Genomic DNA, 19921 nt, shown 5'->3' on the forward strand with positions numbered 1-19921 from the left:
TACCCCCACCCCCAGGCCTTGCTTCTTCGCTCAAAATACAAATGGGCACCCTGCACTAAATAAATGGCTCCCTGTGTCAAGTGTCAGCAGCCTCAGGCCTGGACGCAGTTGGATACGAAGCAATGAAGCCCAGTAGCTTTCATGACAAGACGTGTGCAACCATCCTCCGAAGAATTCCAATGATTGTGTCCAGACCCAAGGCAGTACCTCGTAGGTGACATCAGCCGTTTCCCCACTGTGTACTGGCATCTTGGGCTGGTTTCCACCACAATCCATCCTCTCCCAGACCTGTGTTCTGTGGAGGAAGAGCTACGGCTCCGCTCCCTAAGGGCCATGATACAGGAAGGAACAGAACTGCCTCTTCAGCCCACAGGCTTAAACCAATGGAATTTAAAAGCTCAAGACAACGTGAGCCAGTCCACAGTATGCCTCCTTCACTCCAATCTCTACCAGGCGCCATCCAGCCCTTGGCTGGGACATGCCGTCTCCCTGCCAAGATGTGCTAGAATCTGCTCTAGATGAGAACGATGTGGTAGAATGGTCCCAGTGGTCTGGAAAGGTCAGCACAACCACAGCTGGGCGTGCTTGTGCCAAAACGGGTCTTCCTGGTACAAAGCTATGACGGAGAGGGTGAGGGCAGGCCGGGGCTCTGCTCCAGTCTCATTTATAACCTCTGACCTCAGAAGCTGTCCTCCCCCTCAACACTGCCTACCCATCCCCTGCCCCTCCAGATCCCCCAGCCTGTGCTCCTGGAAGAGGTAGAAGAGGCAGCTTGAAGTCAGTGACAGCTGAGAATGAAGATGCCATTTAAGAAGCAAAGCAGCACCTCCTGGCCTGTGGTCAATACCTCCACACGGATGGAACCGAGTAAGGACGTGCACAGCCAGGACAGAGGTTGCTCCGAGCTTGGGAGGCACAGCACCCTCCTAGGCATCTCTGGAGAACAGACTTTCAAGAGATAGAAACTTAATCACATGGTCCCCGGCAGTTTCCCTATGGTATACTGGACGGGGGAGAAGCAAAATCATCTCAGCGGAGGGCTAATGGAGAAAGGCAGGAATATTAATGAGCATCCATTAAGGCTCTCTCTCTCCCTCAAGCCTAAGGAAATCAGATATTCGAGTTTAAGAGAACGGTGCAGAGAGGGAGAGAGCCTGGCAGGAACACCAAGAGACCTGTGACTGCTGGTTACATAGTGCCCTGGTTTCCTTGCTTGAGAACAACAGCATATGCCTGTCTGTCACCAGGCTAACCCGGGGCCCGTGAGGGGACAGGGAGAAGACTGGTTTTCAGTTCCTGCATGGTTGATGTGTAGGGCGCATGGCTTCCTCCTACAGGTCCAATAGGAGGACTCTGGGATCCTCTACCGCTGCCTTGATTTTCCGGAGGAAAGTCACGGCCTCTCTGCCATCGATCAGCCGGTGATCATATGTCAGGGCCACGTACATCATGGGCCGCACCTCCACCTACAGAGAAGAGAGGTCGACAGGTTTGTCTGCCCCGTTGTCTGCAGCGGGGCAGAGAAAGCCCAGATCAAAGGGAAGATGACACAGCACAGCCCATAGATAAGTTCCCAGTTGCAGAGCCTTTCCTGCTTTGCTTTGCTGCTTCTGGATATGTACAGTATATTCAAAGACCAAGCCCTACCCTGAGTGCAAAGCTCCCACACTCAAAGCTTAAATCAAGAAAACGGGAGTCTCCTTACAACTGCCTTTAAAAACACAAAACAAAAGAAAACAAAACACCATGCTCTGCCCTCTCACTTGTCTGCTGCCTACAGGGAAGTTCCTCTTCAGTTCTGGCTGCCTGCAGTTGCTTCTTTGGGGTTATAGTAACAACAAAAAAATTTTTTTTATCCTGGGGTCCACAAACTCTCTGAAACTCTATGCAAAGTTGGGTGTATGAGCATTTTCAGGGAAGATCTATGATTTTTAGATTGAAAAAGGAGTTAGTGACCCAAAAAGGTTCTAAACACAGGAGTCCCAGAAAACATTTTCCTACCAACATATCTTCTAGGGCCAGCTCCAGACCCTTTGCCCTCATTCCGTGAACTCCCAGAAAACCTCTAAGCCTCATCATTACAACTTGGCAGCTTGTAGATGGCTCTGCCCTGCTGTCCTGTTCCCCAGGAGCAAGGACCATGTCTTCAACTGTATCCCCACACTCTCTACAGCACCTAGAGAATGAAGCCTGTTGACTAGTCCCAGATGAAGGAGCAAGCCTTCTCAGCTCAAAGCTTCTCAAACTTGAACGCGCACCAGAATCATCTGTACTTTCTGCTTCGCTAGGTCTCGGAAGGGGTCCAAGAATTTGCATTTCCAACAAGTTCCCAGGTGCTGCTACGCCACACACGATTCAAGAACCAGTGCCTCAGCCAGTAGTTAGAAACTAGGAGCTGCAACTTATGCCTGAAATTATAGCGAATCTTTTACAATTCAAGAACCAGTGCCTCAGCCAGTAGTTAGAAACTAGGAGCTGCAACTTATGCCTGAAATTATAGTGAATCTTTTACAATGAGCATGTAGTTAGACTTACCTCTCCTTATCGCCTAGCTGCTAGGACATTAATGGTGATGTTCCCTACCTTGCCTCCCACGACCACTGGCCTATCAAAGATGGCATGCATGCCCAGGATGGCAGACTGAGGGGGGTTGATGATGGGCGTTCCAAAGAGCGAGCCAAAAACGCCTCCGTTGCTGATGGTGAAAGTACCACCATCCATATCTTCAATGGCAAGTTCATTCTTCCGGGCCTAAAAACAGATTTTATAAGTGAAAGGTAAGGTCAACCCAGCTTTCTTCACCTAAAGGAAGTCCAGAAGGCTCGTATCTAAGATCAACGATCCAAGGTCTAGCTTTAACGTGAAAGCATTCAGCTGAGATGCCTATGACTAGTGCTCCACCAGGGGAAAGGACTTCAGAATCTTTTCTTTTCTGAGGTTTCCTCTGATGAGCTCTTCAGTCGTAAGAGCACGATAAGCTCCACCAGGAAGCTGTACTTCAGCTCTCGCTTGTGACTGCTGTTCACAGGGGCCACGCACTCCTTTCAAAGAAAGTGAGGCTCCAGCTCCCTGAGCATCGCTCACTGGCCCAGCCTTCCCCAGGCTCTCTTCCCTGACCTGCTCAGCAGCTCATACCATCCTTTCTATTTTACCTTCTCTCCCAGTTCACTGATGGTGCGCTCAATATCGGCATAATTCATAGTTTCCACATTCCTGATGACGGGAACCACCAGACCCTGATGAGAGTGAAAAGTTCTTTTCAGTTGCAAATTAATAGTACCCTTTATAGTTATAACTCTCTTGATTCAAGCCTATGGTCTCTCCTCCCCCAGAATATCCCCCAGACTCGTGATTAACAGAGTCTAAAATATTTAGGCTTGCCAGAGATAGAAGAATGTGGTATGGTCAAAAACAGGTTACTCTTCTAGTAACTCCCTTCTAAAAAGACAGAACTACAGGAAAGATCTCTCCCAGGGGTCTGCTTCTTCACACAGGTAAGGAGACAGTCAAAGATCAGAGCTCCCCACTTCTTGCCCCAACATACCCGAGGCGTGGCCACTGCAACACTGATGTCAATATAATCCCTATACACCACCTCTTTGGTTGTATCGTCAATCACTATGAGAGAGAAAACACATATTACATACAACTCCCCAGGCCTAGGCCAGTGAGGAAAAACTTGCATCATAGAGGAAAAATCCACGGTGCTTGGTACAGTGTGCGGTGACCAACTAGCACAAGACCCAGCGCGTTGCAAGTGGCAGCTGACACTCCTCCTACTCCCATGCCAGCCAACTGTAAGTTCTCCCGAGTGCCCTAAGCATGGGCACAGGAGCATCCGTTTCCTTGGCGGCCCTCAGAGCGATCAACACACAGGCTAGCACAGGGTAAGTACGTGCCGAAGTTCCTGTTAGCTAGCTCTACTCCAGCCCTCCCCTAGCTAACGGCAGGTTTAAAAGGGTTCCCAAAGGGCAAATCAGTAAAGGAAGTGGGAGTGGGGGGGCAGGGATGCTGCCCACTCTCAACAAGGAGGCAAGCCTCTTTCTAGGAGACTCGGTAGGAAGCAGGGTGGTCTGGCTTTAACATGCTAGCCTGAGAGAGCAAACCAGCAGCTAAAAATTTAGGTCTGGTGCTCATGAGAAAATACAGGCTTGGGAATCTTTTTCATAGAAAGTCTGCATTGTATTACAGATAAGACACCCCGGAAAAGCATGTAAAGTGAGAAAGAGGTCAGGGGAACTCTGAGAAATGCCTACATGTATGTGTAGGCAGAAGCGATGGAGAGAGTCATCAGGAAGCATAAGAAGAACGGAAGAAATAAAGAGATACACATCGGGGTGAAACAAAGCCCTTCCACCCACCTTAGGGCACACCACTTGGCGGAAGGGACTAGGACTTCTATTTCTAGACCTTTAGGGACCCTGCACTGCTGAGGGTTGCAGAAGTGCCACTGTCCTCTCTAATCTTCCAGGGAACAGAGAATTGTCTCAATGGGAAAGAGAACTGCTTGTTAGGTCAACATTCCAGTGATGTAGGTGAGCAAAAAGTAAGGAAAATGGGCACCAAGTCCAGGAAAGAGGGGCCAGGTCCAAGGCCTCCCAATGAGGTCCACTGACCAGAAATCAAAGGTCACCCTGGAGCTATGCCAGATGTAAGAGTCAGGTCCCAAGATAATAGGGCTTGTGGGAAGGTGGGCATCAGCCAGAACACAAGTCTCCACACTGACACGAGAAGCCTGGATTGCTGGGCTGGCTCAGAACTGCCTGTCACCACAGCAGCTGCCAAGCTGTGCACTGTGAAGATAACCTGTTCTGTCCAGCTACGGGGGAGGAAGTAATCATGATGTCCATTTGGGAAGGTGAGTCAAGAAATCCCCAGGGAAGGTACTCAAGTTTTCACACGTATGAAATAAGAAGTCTTAGTCTGTCGACCGCCATCTTTGTGTCTGTGAGCAGGTGTGTGTTTACACGCACACCTCCCAGGACCTCTGTGATTCTAGCCACCACAAACTCACCTGCATTTACAACAGGCTGCTCCTGCAAGGCAAAGGCTGAGGCCTTCACGAATGCTGACATGAAGCCTAGTTTGAGGTTATGTTTCTTCAGAAAAGCATCTCTGTGCCGAGACCTCATCTCCTGGATGTTACTGCAAAGACACATTAACATTACAAAACAAACTGCCCACAAAAGAAGCCTCAATTCTGACTTTCATACTGGTTTCTAACTCTGTGTACACAGCTGCGTAAGCTTTATTCCCTTACTGTGGACCATCTACCTAAATTCAAGTTTTGAAATAGTCCACTAGAGGTCAACACAATAACTTTATTCCTTTACAAAACCTGGACCCAAAGGAATCGGATCCAATCTGTCTTTAAGGTAGATTGAGCCCTTTACAGGGCTCCTTTGTGTTCCAGAAGTCAAAGATTTCAGTTACAGACCATATGAACGAGAGCTCAGACAGCACACCAACATCCTCACCCTGGACAAGAAAGTGACCTCCAGCTACACTAAAATCATGAGCCATCCACACCGAAAAAAGTGTTTTTTTTAAGCATAAACAAAGTCTGCAAAATAAGCACCATTCTTTTTATCTCATTTATTTTCAAAATACCACCAAACCTGATTATGACTTCCTTGTGACATTCCTCCTGTCTCCTAACTAGTGAAGATGAAATAAACCCCAAAGCCCCACAGGTGCATGGGCTTCATGGGAGCAAAAGCAGTCATGACTATCTGTGGATGGGTATAATCCAGTGTTGTTTTAGGCTCACGAGAAAGTCAGTAGATTCATTCATCTCCCCAGAGTTAGCAGTTCCATCCGCTTGTTCCTTCTACCGTTTTTTTTTTTTTTTTTTTGCGGTACGTGGGCCTCTCACTGCTGTGGCCTCTCCCGTTGCGGAGCGCAGGCTCGACGGCCATAGCTCACGGGCCCAGCCGCTCCGCGGCATGTGGGATCTTCCCAGACCAGGGCACAAACCCGTGTCCCCTGCATCAGCAGGTGGACTCTCAACCACTGCACCACCAGGGAAGCCCCTGCTTGTTCCTTCAAACAGGTACTAACACCCACCACACGTGGGGGTCAATGCAGGGCACCAAGATATAAAGATAATAAAGACACAGTTCCTGCTGTTAAGATTAGTTTGATGGACGTGGTTTCCCTGGTATTTAGAAAAGTGACCATGTGCGGACCTAAGGTTTTTAAAGTACAAGCAGCAAGGCCCCTGAGAAACCTTTGCAAGGTGACCAGTCTTTGTTCCTTCGGGGCTGGTTTTTCACATACGTACAACACATGTGCAACAGACTTAGTGGGAAATGGCTTTCCCATCATTTTGCTGCAGAAACCTCTGTATTTATGGGAATACAGTTCCGTGATGGAAATCGAATTTAACTTTATCTTAGGCCCAAATGCTCAGTTCTCCCTTTCTCTCTATAATGGCCTAATTTGACATTAGCACGAAAGATAAGATGATATAACTTTAACTCCCCCCTTTAGACCTTTTGTTTTTTAAAAGGGAAGTTTTCCTAGGGAGACTGATTGGTTTTAAAATGTTTTGTTTTCCTGAGTCTAACCTCATTTAGTGCTAGGATTACCACCCTAAAGACATTACTGGTTCCCAAGACACAAGAGCTGCAGAAGAGGGAAAGAGAAGTGATAAACATCTCTGCTCTCAAAACTGCCCAAATGCTATTGTCTGGTCATTAAGTAGTTTCTATTTCAGAGCTCTGCCCTTGCAGGCAGAGGCTGGGACAACAGGGGAGAGGAGAAGGTCTCAGAAAGGCCCCTTATGGGTTAGCTGATCAGTGCAAGACCCAAAGGGCACTCAATCTAAACCAGATTACTGACTGCAGTAAGACCCCAGGCCATCATTAAGTGACACTTCGATTAGCTGCTGAAAGGAGATCCAGCTATTGTACTTACCTTCAATCAAAGCTGTTGGGCCAACTGCATCTTTCAAGGCCACAAATATTTACATGTTTTGTCTTAAGGAATTGGGTAGAATTTCAAAGCCCAATTCGATTTGTGTACAATTTGGCCCTAATGCACTGAAACATAAGCTGCAGCCCTTGTGATTCATTAGTCAAGGTCCTTCCCTACATCCTATGGATAGGAGAGAAATCTTTGGCTTGAATGACATCCAGTCTTTTGGGAAGCTTCACAATAGAATGTATGACATCTAGTGAAATGGGCCACAGAGTCCTACTCTGTGAGTGCCACAGCACACTCCCCTCTCTACACTTCTCAGACCCCTTCCAAAGGAGACCAATTTCCTTAATGAAATGTAGATTCACAGACTAAACACTTCGGACAAAAATAAAAAACAAAGAGATGACCTGAAGACTTGATGATTTTACCTCCTGTATTAACTATGAACTCTTACTCTGCCACTTAAAACATTCTGAAGTATGGATCCAACTTTCTTTACCATTCTTTCTTACACATATTTCTCACAGCGATTGTTTCTCAAATGTGTCATGTACTTTCCTGTTTGTGCCAGGTCCATATTGTTAACATCTTCTGGAATGACCTTCCTCCACTATGTTGAAGTGCTAGTCGTTCTTTAAGGTCTATAAAAAATCTCTTTCCTCCAGGAAGCCTTTCCTGATCCCTACCTCCACCCTGTCACCTCATAAACAAATGATCTCATTCTCTTCTCCACTTCATATGTTTTGTATCCTCCTGATACTGCTACTAGAGATTTTACTTTCTATCTATCTAAGCAAGACGGTAGCTCTCTGAAGGTAAGGGCTCTTTTGCACTCACCTTTGCACCCCCTCAAATATAGTGTAATATACCGCGCACAGTAAGCACTCAAAACTGTTTGCTGACTTTCACTACATTCTCTTCCCTACAGTCCTGACGCCTATAAACATCAAAGTCCTGAAGAAGCTAAGTGAGTCAACGATTAGCTCACTACGGAAATGGGTATACTGAATTAGCCCCTTTGGTCAATTCTGAAGTTTTTCTTTAAAAGCACAACTTGCTTCCCATTTCATTATCAAAGCTGGGAAAGGTGAAAGATACGACAAGCCTATGCCTTGCCACCCACTCAATTCTGAGTCGCTTAGGAACACACATAAGGAGCAGTCCCAGTGAGAAGGAAGCAGGGTGTGGCGCCGGACTCTGGGCACGCTGTCAAGTGATTCTGTATCCCTAGGGGAGCCTTGTCAGCCTGGATGCCCTATCTCTACTTGTCAGCTCGACAGCAGTCATTAGATTTTAAGACTATTACCAGCCTTGTTTATCAGAAATCACAAGATTCAGGTATAAAAGTAAAAGGCTAAGTTTTTTAGGTCACAGAGGAGGCAGGCACAGTATTAGCAAAGTCAATTAGAGAGTGAAACCAGTGGGTCACTCTGTGTAAGTCAACAAGCACTGCAAAGAAGTACTTCTTTCCTGTTAAGTTAGTTTTGGAATCACCACTAGGTAGGGACTTGGGCAAGTTCAAGTGTTCTCCAAGAAAATGGGCACAGGGAGGAAGAGGACCAGAGCTCTCACCTCATGTCAATCTCATTGAAAGTGGTAAGCATTGCGCAGGTATTCTGAGCCTCCTTCAGACGCTGAGCAATGCGCTGCCGCATCCTATTCATTTTCTCCTGAAAGGGAAAGTGGGACAAGTATTGACCACCTGGCCTCTCTGGACCTAGCCCTTCGCACCTAGTCTGAGGGAGCACTGGGCTTGCTAGGAGTGGATAAGGACAGACTGTAGTATCTAAATACAGGGAGAGATCCAGGCTTCCTCCTTCCTGTGGTGGCCTTGCTCCTCTGTGCAAGAACAAGTAAACACAAACTACCCACTCAGATGTGCCTGAAGTTTGACCAAGAATAGAGGCCTACAACACACACATGAAAAGACGCTCAACATCACTAATCAGTAGAGAAATGCAAATCAAAACTACAATGAGGTATCACCTCACACCAGTCAGAATGGCCATCATCAAAAAATCTACAAACCATAAATGCTGGAGAGGGTGTGGAGAAAAGGGAACCCTCTTACACTGTTGGTGGGAATGTAAATGGATACAGCCACTATGGAGAACAGTATGGAGGTTCCTTAAAAAACTAAAAATAGAACTACGATATGACCCAGCAATCCCACTACTGGGCATATACCCCGAGAAAACCATAATTCAAAAGGAGTCATGTACCACAATGTTCACTGCAGCACTATTTACAATAGCCAAGACATGGAAGCAACCTAAGAGTCCATCAACAGATGAATGGATAAGGAAGATGTGGCACGTATATACAATGGAATATTACTCAGCTATAAAAAGAAATGAAATTGAATTATTTGTAGTGAGGTGGATGAACCCAGAGTCTGTCATACAGAGCGGAGTCAGAAAGAGAAAAACAAATACCGTATGCTAACACATATATATGGAATCTAAAAAAAAAAATGGTTCTGATGACCCTAGGGGCAGGACAGGAATAAAGACGTAGAGAATGGACTTGAGGACACAGGGAGGGGGAAGGGTAAGCTGGGAAGAAGTGAGAGAGCGGCATGGACATATATACACTACCAAATGTAAAACTGATAGCTAGTGGGAAGCAGCTGCACAGCACAGGGGGATCAGCTGGGTGCTTTGTGACCACCTAGAGGGGTGGGATGAGGGTGGGAGACGCAAGAGGGAGGGGATATCGGGATATACGTATGCATATAGCTGATTCACTTTGTTATATAGCAGAAACTAACACAACATTGTAAAGCAGTTATACTCCAATAAAGATGTTTTAAAAAAAAAAAAAAAGAATAGAGGCCTCGGATATGGTTTGATTTAAAAACCAAAACCATTTATGGAAGAGTGTGGGGTAGGGCTAGCCAGCCCAAGAGTCATTGCACAAAAGGAAATTTCTGGTAATAAAGACTTGCACGAGAATAGCTACTGGTGGAATGGAAACTCAGAGGCACAAACTTTTGAGGCTATAGTATTTTTAGGAGGTATTCTCAGGCAGAGGAACCCACCCTCTTGACCATACTTCCTTGAGGTCTTATGTCTGCTCCTGACTGCCACTGGGTAGCCCTCGGCTAAGTATCCCAGAAGTATAGGAATAGAGCTCACTAAACCACCTCTCTGAAGTATGCGTTATCATGGGAGGGAAGGGATGCATCACTAGGCTACCATCCCCTGCGTATATCTTACTCACCCACAGCATTTCGCTGCTGGCATAACAAAGTGGGAAAAACCAATGGACAAGTGCTCAGAAGACCTCTGGGTCTAGTCCTGTCATTTGACAGTCACGTCACTGAACAAGTCGCATCCTAAACTCAATTTCCTTGTCAAGGCCAAGGGAATCAGCTGCCAGCCATTCAAACGTACGCAGAGCATACCCACTCCATTAATCTCAGCACTGCCCCTCGGCTTCTTTCTTGGAATGGTCCTCAGAGACTTACCCGATGTTCTGAACGCAGACCTGTGCCAGCTCCTGGCTCAGCTACTGGAGGGGCAGCAGTGGGTTTTACGGCAGACACTGAAAATGAAGAAAGGGTACACTGCATCAGAAAATGAGAAACATTTACTTGAGTACATGCCAGTGCTTTCATACTGTACTGTCACTTAATCTTCAAGACATGCTGAGGTGAATTAGTATCATTCCTACTTCACGAACGAACAATCTGCTCAGAGAAGTTAAATAACTAGCCTAAAGTCACACAGCTATACACTCAGCTAAAAAGCTGAGATACAAACCCTTTGTATCAGGTCTTCTGATACAAAGTCTAGAATTCTTTCTACAAAGCAGACAGTGGAGCCTGTTCAGAGCCGTAATTAGTCTTAGACTGTGAGGGAACATGACATAAGATGAGATGTTGTTCTCCCACATAAAGACACGTGGGAGCCAGAGGCTTACCTGGTTTGCTAGTGAGAGGTTGTGAGGGCGAGGGCACTGGTGGCATCTGAGGGGGTATAGATGCTGCAGGGGGAGGAGGAACTGCCGATGCTGCAGGTTCTGCTTTTGGGGCTGCGGCAGCAGGAGCTTCGGCTGGCCTGGCCTTAGCAGGAACAGCTGAAAAACAGGAAAAATAGATGCCACTGGCACTATCTGGAATGGAAAGCAACCAAATTGCAGATACTAAGTAGAATTTAGCAGCAAAAGCTCTATCTCCAATCAATTAACAAATGCTTCCTGAGTATTTGCTATACATGTAAAGCTTTGAGATACACAGAATGATTTAAGGCACTATGCTTCTATTCCCCAGGGCTCCTAGATGTCCTACATTAGATAACTGACTTAATTCAGCTGCCTTCCTGATTTCACAAATATCTACTGATCATCAAATTCAGCCAGTACTTTCAAAGCACCTACTGAAGTCCATGGTAATGTAAACTTCAAAGCAAAAGAAACCCAGGTAATTTAAGATGTTAAAATACACACATAAGAGCAACACCTTTCTAGTTATGGTAATACTGATCGTCTCCTCTTCTATTTTAACATCCCATGTGGGAGAATACTCTTAACTATTAAAACTTAAAAGTTTAAATAATCAAGGGCACATTTAGACCGAAGACTTCAAAGCATTTTATCTAGGGTAACTTTATAAACCAATGAGGTGGTCGAGCAATATAAATATTTTTGATTTTACCAATTTGGACATCACATCTGGGTTTCCATTTAAATTAGAAGAACATTCTCTTAAGGAATGATCAGAAGATGAAATTCTCCAACTAGAAGAATCAATCTTATCCCCTAGCCTTCTACTGTATGTTGTTTCCATTCTGGGCTTCTGGTCTTGCCCTGATCAATCATAACGATGCAATCTACCATCTTTCTGCTTAACTATCTTAACAATGAAAAAAATACTTTAGTAGTTACAGCATTTAATTAAGAATCAGAAAGTTCTTTTCTAATCTCTAATACTGGCTGTGAGATCCAGTACAAATTCCTTTCCTTATTTCTCATTTCTTCCCAAGAGAAACCCAACCCTCCCTAAAAAATGTTGAGAGAATAGATATGAAAAAACTACACCAAATTCTCTATGATAGACAGGATGAAATACTACTTCTCGTTTTAGAAGAGTGGCTCCCAGCCCTAGCTGTGTATCAGAATCACTTGGAGAGCGTTAAAAACAACAACAACCATGAAAACTATGATAAGATAACCAGGATCTGAAAACCCCAGATTTAATATATCAGAATCCCTGGGACTCAGAATCTAGGCACTTGTATTATTTTTAAAAGCCTCCATGTGATTCTGACGCCGGGGCTGGGGTGGGGGGAAATCACTGTCTTTAGAATCTTCTTCATTCCTATTTAAGAAAAGGTCCAGCACAATAAAGAACAGAGTATTATGAGCTTTATTTTTTTAATACTCTTTTCTTCTAAAAGTTGACATTTAAAGTTCACAATATAAATAGCTCCCCTCTTACTGCCTCAAAAAGGGCAGAGGGAATGCCAAATGGTCTTTGAGGTATCAAGGAATTAGTATATTATGCTCAGCCCCAGTTCCAAGGGGGAACACTGGAGACCTTGACAACCAGGAGAACTTCTTTACCGCCAGTTTTCCTGAGTGTGAAAAGAGGAGTGCCTCCTTCTACTTTTCCCCCATCAGGTACCAAAAGAGCTTCAATCATGCCATTTGCTGGTGATGGAACCTGCACAGATGTCTTGAAAAGAAGACAGATGGAGAAAGAGTCCAAATTTTTACTCAGCATTAGAAAATTAATTGTATAGAATCTCAAATGAGTCACAAGAGTTGCAACACAGATACACAAGACCCTGTATATAGAAACACCAAGGCCACACTTTCAGAGTAAGAGTAATCAATGCTACTGTGAAGATTGACCCTTTCTGTCCTTTCTCAGAACACTAAAGCAAGATTCAGTTAATGTGTTTCCAAGTGATACATAAAAACAACTGGAAACAGCTCATGCACACACACACAAAAGCTATAAAACTAAAGCTATTAAAGTACATAGTACATACACCTAGAACAATCTAAAATTAAACTTTTAATGTTTTCTTTTTAATGAGCTATTCCAACAATTTTACAACTGAGGCAGTTAAAAATGATCTATAACCAACAGTTAAGTCCCTGTTCCTTTCATTAGGTTAAGAAACCAAGGGGAGACCATGAAAAGTTGGTACTAATAGGATAAGCCTACCTTGTCAGTTTCAATCTCACAAACCACTTCATCTTCTGCAACTGTGTCTCCAACAGCTGAAAAGATAGTCAAAGGCTACCTCTTAGGGTGCAGGGGGGAACCCTCCAGTAGCCACAAAATCCCCATTGGCAGGTGTGTTACAAGACCCCTTTCCTAAAGCCAGGGGAAAGTACACTGCAGGTAAAGAAAAGGGTGGAGCCACTGATTATCGTGGGGGTAAAGGGGACTTTTCAAAAGTATTTAAACTTAAGAAGTGAGAAGGCACTAAATCTTACCTTTCTCCCACCTGACATCCCCTTCTGTGACAGATTCTGCAAATGCTGGGGTTTTGACTGTAATCACATCATCCTCTAGGAAAAGAGGGGGGAAAAAAAATCACATAGTCCACGTTTCTCCTTTTTAATTTTTTTCTTTAATTAAATTCAGTCAATTGTTGTTCTTCCCATTAAAACTCCATTCCCAATAGGGTAGGGAGCTGAAGGTACTTACTGCACACAGCTGTAGTTCTGAAAAAGCGAACACTGAAGACACTACCGCTGTTAATGCTAGAAAACAAACATAAAAGTAAACTCCTTTAACAGGTGATTCACTCACATTTTAGTCTAGATAAGGCATCACAGGTCACCTTTCCTTTTTTTATTTTCATTTTTAAAATTTTTATTGGAGTATAGTTGATTTACAATGTTGTGTTAGTTTCTGCTGTCAGCAAAGTGCATCAGTTATACATATATCCACTCTTTTTTAGATTCTTTCACCTTCCCTTTATTTTTTATTATTTTTTTTATTATTTTTTTTTTTTGCGGTACGCGGGCCTCTCTCACTGTTGTGGCCTCTCCCGTTGCGGAGCACAGGCTCTGGACACGCAGGCTCAGCGGCCATGGCTCACGGGCCCAGCCGCTCCGCGGCATGTGGGATCCTCCCGGACCGGGGCGCGAACCCACGTCCCCTGCATCGGCAGGCGGACTCTCAACCACTGCACCACCACGGAAGCCCCACCTTCCCTTTAAATCAGTGATTCTTGACTAGGAGTGCCCATCAGTGTTACCTGGGAGAACTTTTTCAAAGCATACATGTCTAGGCTCCATTCCCAGAGATTCTGACTCAGCATGTCTAGAGCAAAGCCTGGATGACTTGGGTGCCTTAAACAGTGAGTCCCTTGGGTGAGTGAAATGTGCTGCAGTGAAATGCCAGCTCTCCCAGAACAGATCTAGTTTGGGTCTTTGAAGAAAAAGATAGCATCTTGGCCCTTTGCATACCCACCAAAAGGACTCAGCTTCCTGATGACGTATTTTTCTTAACTAAATGCAAGTAAGATAAATTGTGTGCCCTCAGGGTACATGCCACTGTGCCACATACAACAGAATTTCTGTCCACACGATTATAGATTTATATAGGACAGCAAGATGAGACAGTTAACAAGTAAAACAAGGTGTTATATGCAAAACAAACAAACAAAACACCAAAAAACTGATACAGTATCTCCTAATCTGTTCTCTTGCCAGGAGGCAGCATATCAGTCCATTCTGGACTCATTCAAGAGGAACTTCAAAAGAGCAAGGTAGGGCTTCCCTGGTGGCGCAGTGGTTGAGAGTCCGCCTGCCGATGCAGGGGACACGGGTTCATGCCCCGGTCTGGGAAGATCCCACATGCCGCGGAGCGGCTGGGCCCAGTGAGCCATGGCCACTGAGCCTGCACATCCAGAGCCTGTGCTCCACAACGGAAGAGGCCACAACAGTGAAAGGCCCACGTACCGCAAAAAAAAAAAAAAAGAGCAAGGTATTCTTTGATATAACACTAACTTTAAATAATGTAAACTGGAGAATATTACCTTGTATGCACAAAACCATTAATAGTGGTTACCACTGGAGAGTGGGAAACGTAGATATATATGGTATCTATGGTTATCTGTTACATACACACACATTTTGGAAGAGTGATTTGGACTGATGGGGACTTTCACTTTCTACACTTCAGGACTGTCTGAATATTCTACCATAAGCATCTCTATAATAGAAAAGTATAACAGATTTAAGTTGCCTTTTGATATTTTTATTTCTATAATTTCAAAATAACTATAAGGTCTATGTAAAATCAAGGGGAAAATGTATGTTATTAAAAAAATACAGAACACAAAGCGTTCTGCCAACAGTTTACAACCATGTATAGATACATGTTCGTAGGCAAGAACTAACAGGTGATGTATAAATGCAGAGACTGCTCTTTGAGGACACCCGAGAACATGGAGCATTGGCTGCCTCTGGGAAGAGAAACTTGGTGGCACCGGAGAACAGGAAAAAATCTTCTCATGGACACTCATTTTACTTCTGAACCATGTAAATTTATAAGCTATTAAATAAAAACATAAAACCAAAAATAGTTTTACAATAAAAGATTTTTAAGTAAAATGGGTACCTTATTCATGAATAAAGACAATATACAACACAAAAACAGTTATTAGATTAGAGTAATACCCTAATGTGTGATCCTTATCCCTCAAAGTTTAGGGTATTTTAAAATAATTTACTTTTGAATAGTTATTTATTGCATTTATTGCATAGGATTTGTGGCTGCTCCACTTTTCATTTAAACTGCAGATGAGTAACACATTTTGAATCTCCCTAAATAACTTTTAAATTACAAAAGTATGAGATGTTAACAGTAGAATACTTAGGAACAGCAAAAAGAACATTTACAATGGGATTATGCTTGTAATGCAGTGAAGAAGGAGCCAATCTGCTCACCCTTCATTTTGAAGATCCTACCTGTAGAGAAAATAGCTTGACAGCTGCTCAACAGGTAACTAAAGAGCATCCTCTTACCACCACCCTGAAAATACTTGGAATGCAAAGTAGCATTAAGCAACATTCATAAGCAGAAGTTAATCTGAAACACACATGGGTGGCCTTTCCCCAAACTTTGCATTATGCAATAATAGCATTCCCTCTGAACCAGGCAAAGTCCCATGACTCAACTGACTAGTCTGCTTTTACTGTTTCTAAAATGAGTAACCATGCAACCAAACAGATGCTCTTAATCTCCACAATAAATGTAACCTCCAGTCCCTCAGCTTCACTTGTATCCAACCAGAATATTTAGGAGCACCTTTCTATATCTATTCCCATAAAAAGAGGATTCCAGCTTCACTTTCATTATAATCTAAACACCTCAGGACAGACACACACTCCTGGTCCAGCACTTAACATGGGGCTGAAGCTCAAGCACATGTCATAAATTAACATCAAGATTAGGTAGAGGGACTCAACATAACCAGCTTGATTACTAGGTTTGAAAGACAGTTAAGAAAGCAGATGGTTCAACTGGTGTCTTAAATACCCCATGTCCACATATCTGTGGTTCCCAGTGATACTTACACAGTCTTCCCGCTGTCAGGGTAACCTGGTCCCTGACATAAGGAGATCCCTGCAAGAAACAAAACAACTCTTAACCAACAACTCTTTATCTTATACAGGATACCTGCTGGGAATGGAAAAGAAGTCTGTTCACCCCCTAACTCTGAGGTAGAACAGGATCAACAGCAGGCAACAACATAATCTTTATCACACAGAGTCCTGCTTCTTAAACTTTTCCACCATAGCAATAGTAATGGCAGAGAACAACAGGCATGTGGGACTTCGGGTGGGAATGGCTTTGAGGAAGAAAGGGGAGAATTCTATAATCTTATTTATCTTAAAACTCATAAACTTTCATTATCCCTTTATGTTTTCATAATAAAATGCTCTACTCCCCAAGACTTCAAATACAATTGAAGCTTGAAAAAGACACATGATGGCTTATCCTGTGACTACATATAGCCTAATCAGAGAAGCAGCGGGAATGTTTGATCTGAGTTTGTTTCCCTGGTTACTTAAAAGGCACTGAGCAGGAAGTCTTGTTGCCTGAACCCCAGTAGCAAAGACTAGGCTACTTCAGGCCTAAGGTCTCCAGCTTGCTCTAGGACCGAGCAAATCATTGTCCCTCCTTTCAGTTTATTGTCTTCCTACACTCTTCCCGAGACCTTCCACTCTGGTCATACTCAACAAGGTGGGAGCTCCTTTCTGCCCCACCAATTGTCCTTATCACAGATAACTGCACTTCTTCAACTGACAACTAATTACTATATCTGCTTCACCTGATTATATTCTTTCATGTGTCTTATTTTTTCAGATCTATTAACAACTCTTTCTGAACCACGGGCATGGTAAACACTAAATGGGAGACAATTCTCTCTTGTGCCCACCTCCTTACAAACACCCCCAGGGTTTCAGAGGCAAGTTAAGTCACCTCTATATCCAGTAATCAATGATGTTGCAGTACAAATCCCAAACACAGCATATATTTGAGCTAGAACAGTCAGCAGCCCTTACTGATTTTTGGAACCCTAACTCCAATTTAGAGTTCATCCTATAGCAAGTTTCGTTTGTACAGCGTTTAAGAGTTTATAAAAAGCTTTCACGTAATGACCTCATTTTGATTTTTGTGTCTCACAACTCCCTGAAGTGGAACGGCCATCTGCCATTACTCCCGTTTCATATATAAACAGGGCTTCTGGAGGTTAAGTGACTAGCCCAAGGAGAAGCCCTGAACCACAACGCACACCCCAAATACAAGGCTCCTCCCATTGTCCTGCCAATCTATGAAGTGGAGAAAATGTTTATTGACATTTTTCAAAATGCCAAGTTAAAAAGTTTATTACTGAGAGTCCACTAAGAGCGAACACTGTGCTAGGTGCCTATGATCTCATGACTCTAAGGATAAAGTCCAAAAACTTTCCATATTCCTGTCCAGCCCTCCCAGACAGGCTTCCTTTCCATTTCTATGACCGGTCAAGTCTCTTCCTGCCTGAAAACCTTTGCACAAGCAATCCCCTTTGTTTAGAATATCGTTCTCCTGGCCAACTCCTATGTATTCTTCAAGACTTAGCTTAAATGTCACTTCTTTGGGGAAGCCTTTACTGACGTTGCCACCACACTCTCCACCCTCCCAAGCCTGGCTACATCATCCCATCCTCTCATTACACTCCACTTCTCCTTTATAGTAATCACAATGTATTTATGTCCTTAGAGATGCATAAATATATATTTGTTTTCTCTCCAAGTAGCCCCTAAGATCCTGGAGGGTAGAGACCACCTCTATCCCTGTCACGTAGCACACTGCCTGGCATGTAGTAAGAATTCAATAATCTGTTGATTATATGAGTAAATGATAACATGGTGGGTTAGGAGTTCGGGCTGAGGAATAGGCAGACCTGGCTTGACCAACAGTTGGCTGCGTGACCTTGGTCAAGGCACTTAACCTCTCTTAAGTCTTGAGTTATACATTTGTAAAATAGAGAAAACGCCTCTTTTACTGTTTCTTGATGATTAACTGAAAAAATGCACAGAAAGCACTCAGAACAATGCCTGGCACACAGAATGCCCACAATAAGATCAACTCATTCAACAAATACTTATGCCACGCATATAAAGAAAACCTAAATTCTCGGTAGTCTCTATGCCATCTTCTATCTCATGCCACTCTCTCCCTCAACTAAAATGCTCTGGCCAAACCACCCTTTTTCCAGTTCCAAAATACTGCCAAGCTTTTCCCTCCTCAGAGACTTTGTACATGCTATTCTCTTTCTTTCTCCTGCTTTTCATCCGGCTGGCCTATCACATCCTCTGGGTCACAGCTTTAGTGTCCAGCTTCGTATGTTTCCTTCTCAGCATTTAACCAAGATTCACGATAGTTCACTTGTTTAGCAATTTACATTTTGTCTTTCCCACTAGACTGTAAGCTCCAGGAGGGCGAGAACCCGTCACTGCTGGATCCCTTGTGAGGGCCTAGTATGGTGCCTGACACTCAGCAGATACTGAGTAGCTAAGTGCCAAATGAATAAATGATAGCTGTTATTAAACAACACCTGTTTCACTTCTATCTATCTGAACACGATGCGAAGAAACACAGGCACCCCGATTTCCTCGCATACTGCTCTGCCCAGGAGGAGAGCATTTTAGGTGACGGCAAGGGCAGAACTTACCAGGCAGGGAACGTCTCCCTAGAGGGCAGTTCCCCTGTTGAGAAAGAAGACATTATCGACGTCACCCAAGACGAACGGGGAGAATAAACAGCTTTCTCTTTCAAGCACAGACTCAAAGCTGCCCAGGTGCCGGTGACAGGCGAATCTCATGACTCCAAAAGGTAAAGGCAACAGCCTGGGCGGGCTCTCAGTCCGTCAGCACACGGGGCCTGCCAAACTATCTCAACTTCCCAACCGGATCGATATCCACCAACTTAAACAGAAAGGAAACGGGCCCCCGAATACCGTCGGGGCTTCCGCGGCGCCTCCTCCCGAACTCTGAGTCTCGTGCGGGGGCGAGCGCGGCTCTAAGGCGGCTCCTCCGCCCGCGCGGAGGGTGGGGTCCAGCAGGGGACGGGGCGCCGGCTGTCTCGGGAAAGCGACGGGCCGGTAAGCTCCGCAAGACGGCCCCGAGGGCAACAGCGGCTCTGGGCCGCCCAGCCCGCGGCCTCCGAGTCCCGGTGCCCTTGGTGCCCGGCCTGGCCGGGGGCGCCACGCCCCTGTCCCCAAGCCGCCCGTCCGCCGCCGGCGAATTTCTCACCCGCCGGGGCCCCGGCCCGGCCGTACCATACCTTCTGGAAGGCGGAGAGCGAGCGGCTGAACGCCCGGGACAGGAAGCGGGACCGGGACAGCATCGCGGCGGCGGTGGCGGAGGCGGCGGAGGCGGCGGAGCGGAGGGCAGGCGGACACCGGATATAGGGCCCGGCAACAACCGGAAGCGGGGCGGGCCGCGGCACCCGCCGCTCGGGGAGGGGTGTTCGGAGCGA

General features: G+C 45.0%; 1 protein-coding gene across 1 annotated transcript; it reads right to left on the minus strand.

Annotated features, from left to right (window-relative positions):
* Positions 1-6: 6 nt before the first annotated feature.
* DLST (dihydrolipoamide S-succinyltransferase) lies at positions 7-19873 on the minus strand. The gene is made up of 15 exons (XM_024737817.1): positions 19727-19873; positions 19116-19149; positions 16471-16519; positions 13589-13644; positions 13375-13449; positions 13100-13155; positions 12490-12601; positions 10849-11004; positions 10394-10470; positions 8497-8594; positions 5015-5145; positions 3545-3618; positions 3153-3236; positions 2584-2751; positions 7-1466 (listed from the first exon to the last, which is right to left on the minus strand). The coding sequence occupies exons 1-15, from the start codon at positions 19787-19789 to the stop codon at positions 1332-1334; spliced, it is 1368 nt and encodes a 455-aa protein (XP_024593585.1). The 5' UTR covers positions 19790-19873; the 3' UTR covers positions 7-1331.
* Between the last annotated feature and the right edge of the window lie 48 nt (positions 19874-19921).

The sequence above is a fragment of the Neophocaena asiaeorientalis genome, unplaced genomic scaffold, assembly GCF_003031525.2.
Source record: "Neophocaena asiaeorientalis asiaeorientalis breed wild unplaced genomic scaffold, Neophocaena_asiaeorientalis_V1.1 scaffold49, whole genome shotgun sequence".
Lineage (NCBI taxonomy): Eukaryota > Metazoa > Chordata > Mammalia > Artiodactyla > Phocoenidae > Neophocaena > Neophocaena asiaeorientalis.

Excerpts from the sequence above, each read along its gene's own strand:
- DLST (XM_024737817.1), bottom strand. The coding sequence starts at position 19,789 with ATGCTGTCCCGGTCCCGCTTCCTGTCCCGGGCGTTCAGCCGCTCGCTC. Across the intron at positions 10,471-10,848 it reads ACCTCTCACTAGCAAACCAG|TGTCTGCCGTAAAACCCACT; the intron begins GTAAGCCTCTGG and ends CTTCATTTTCAG. Across the intron at positions 5,146-8,496 it reads TTCAATGAGATTGACATGAG|TAACATCCAGGAGATGAGGT; the intron begins GTGAGAGCTCTG and ends GTGTCTTTGCAG.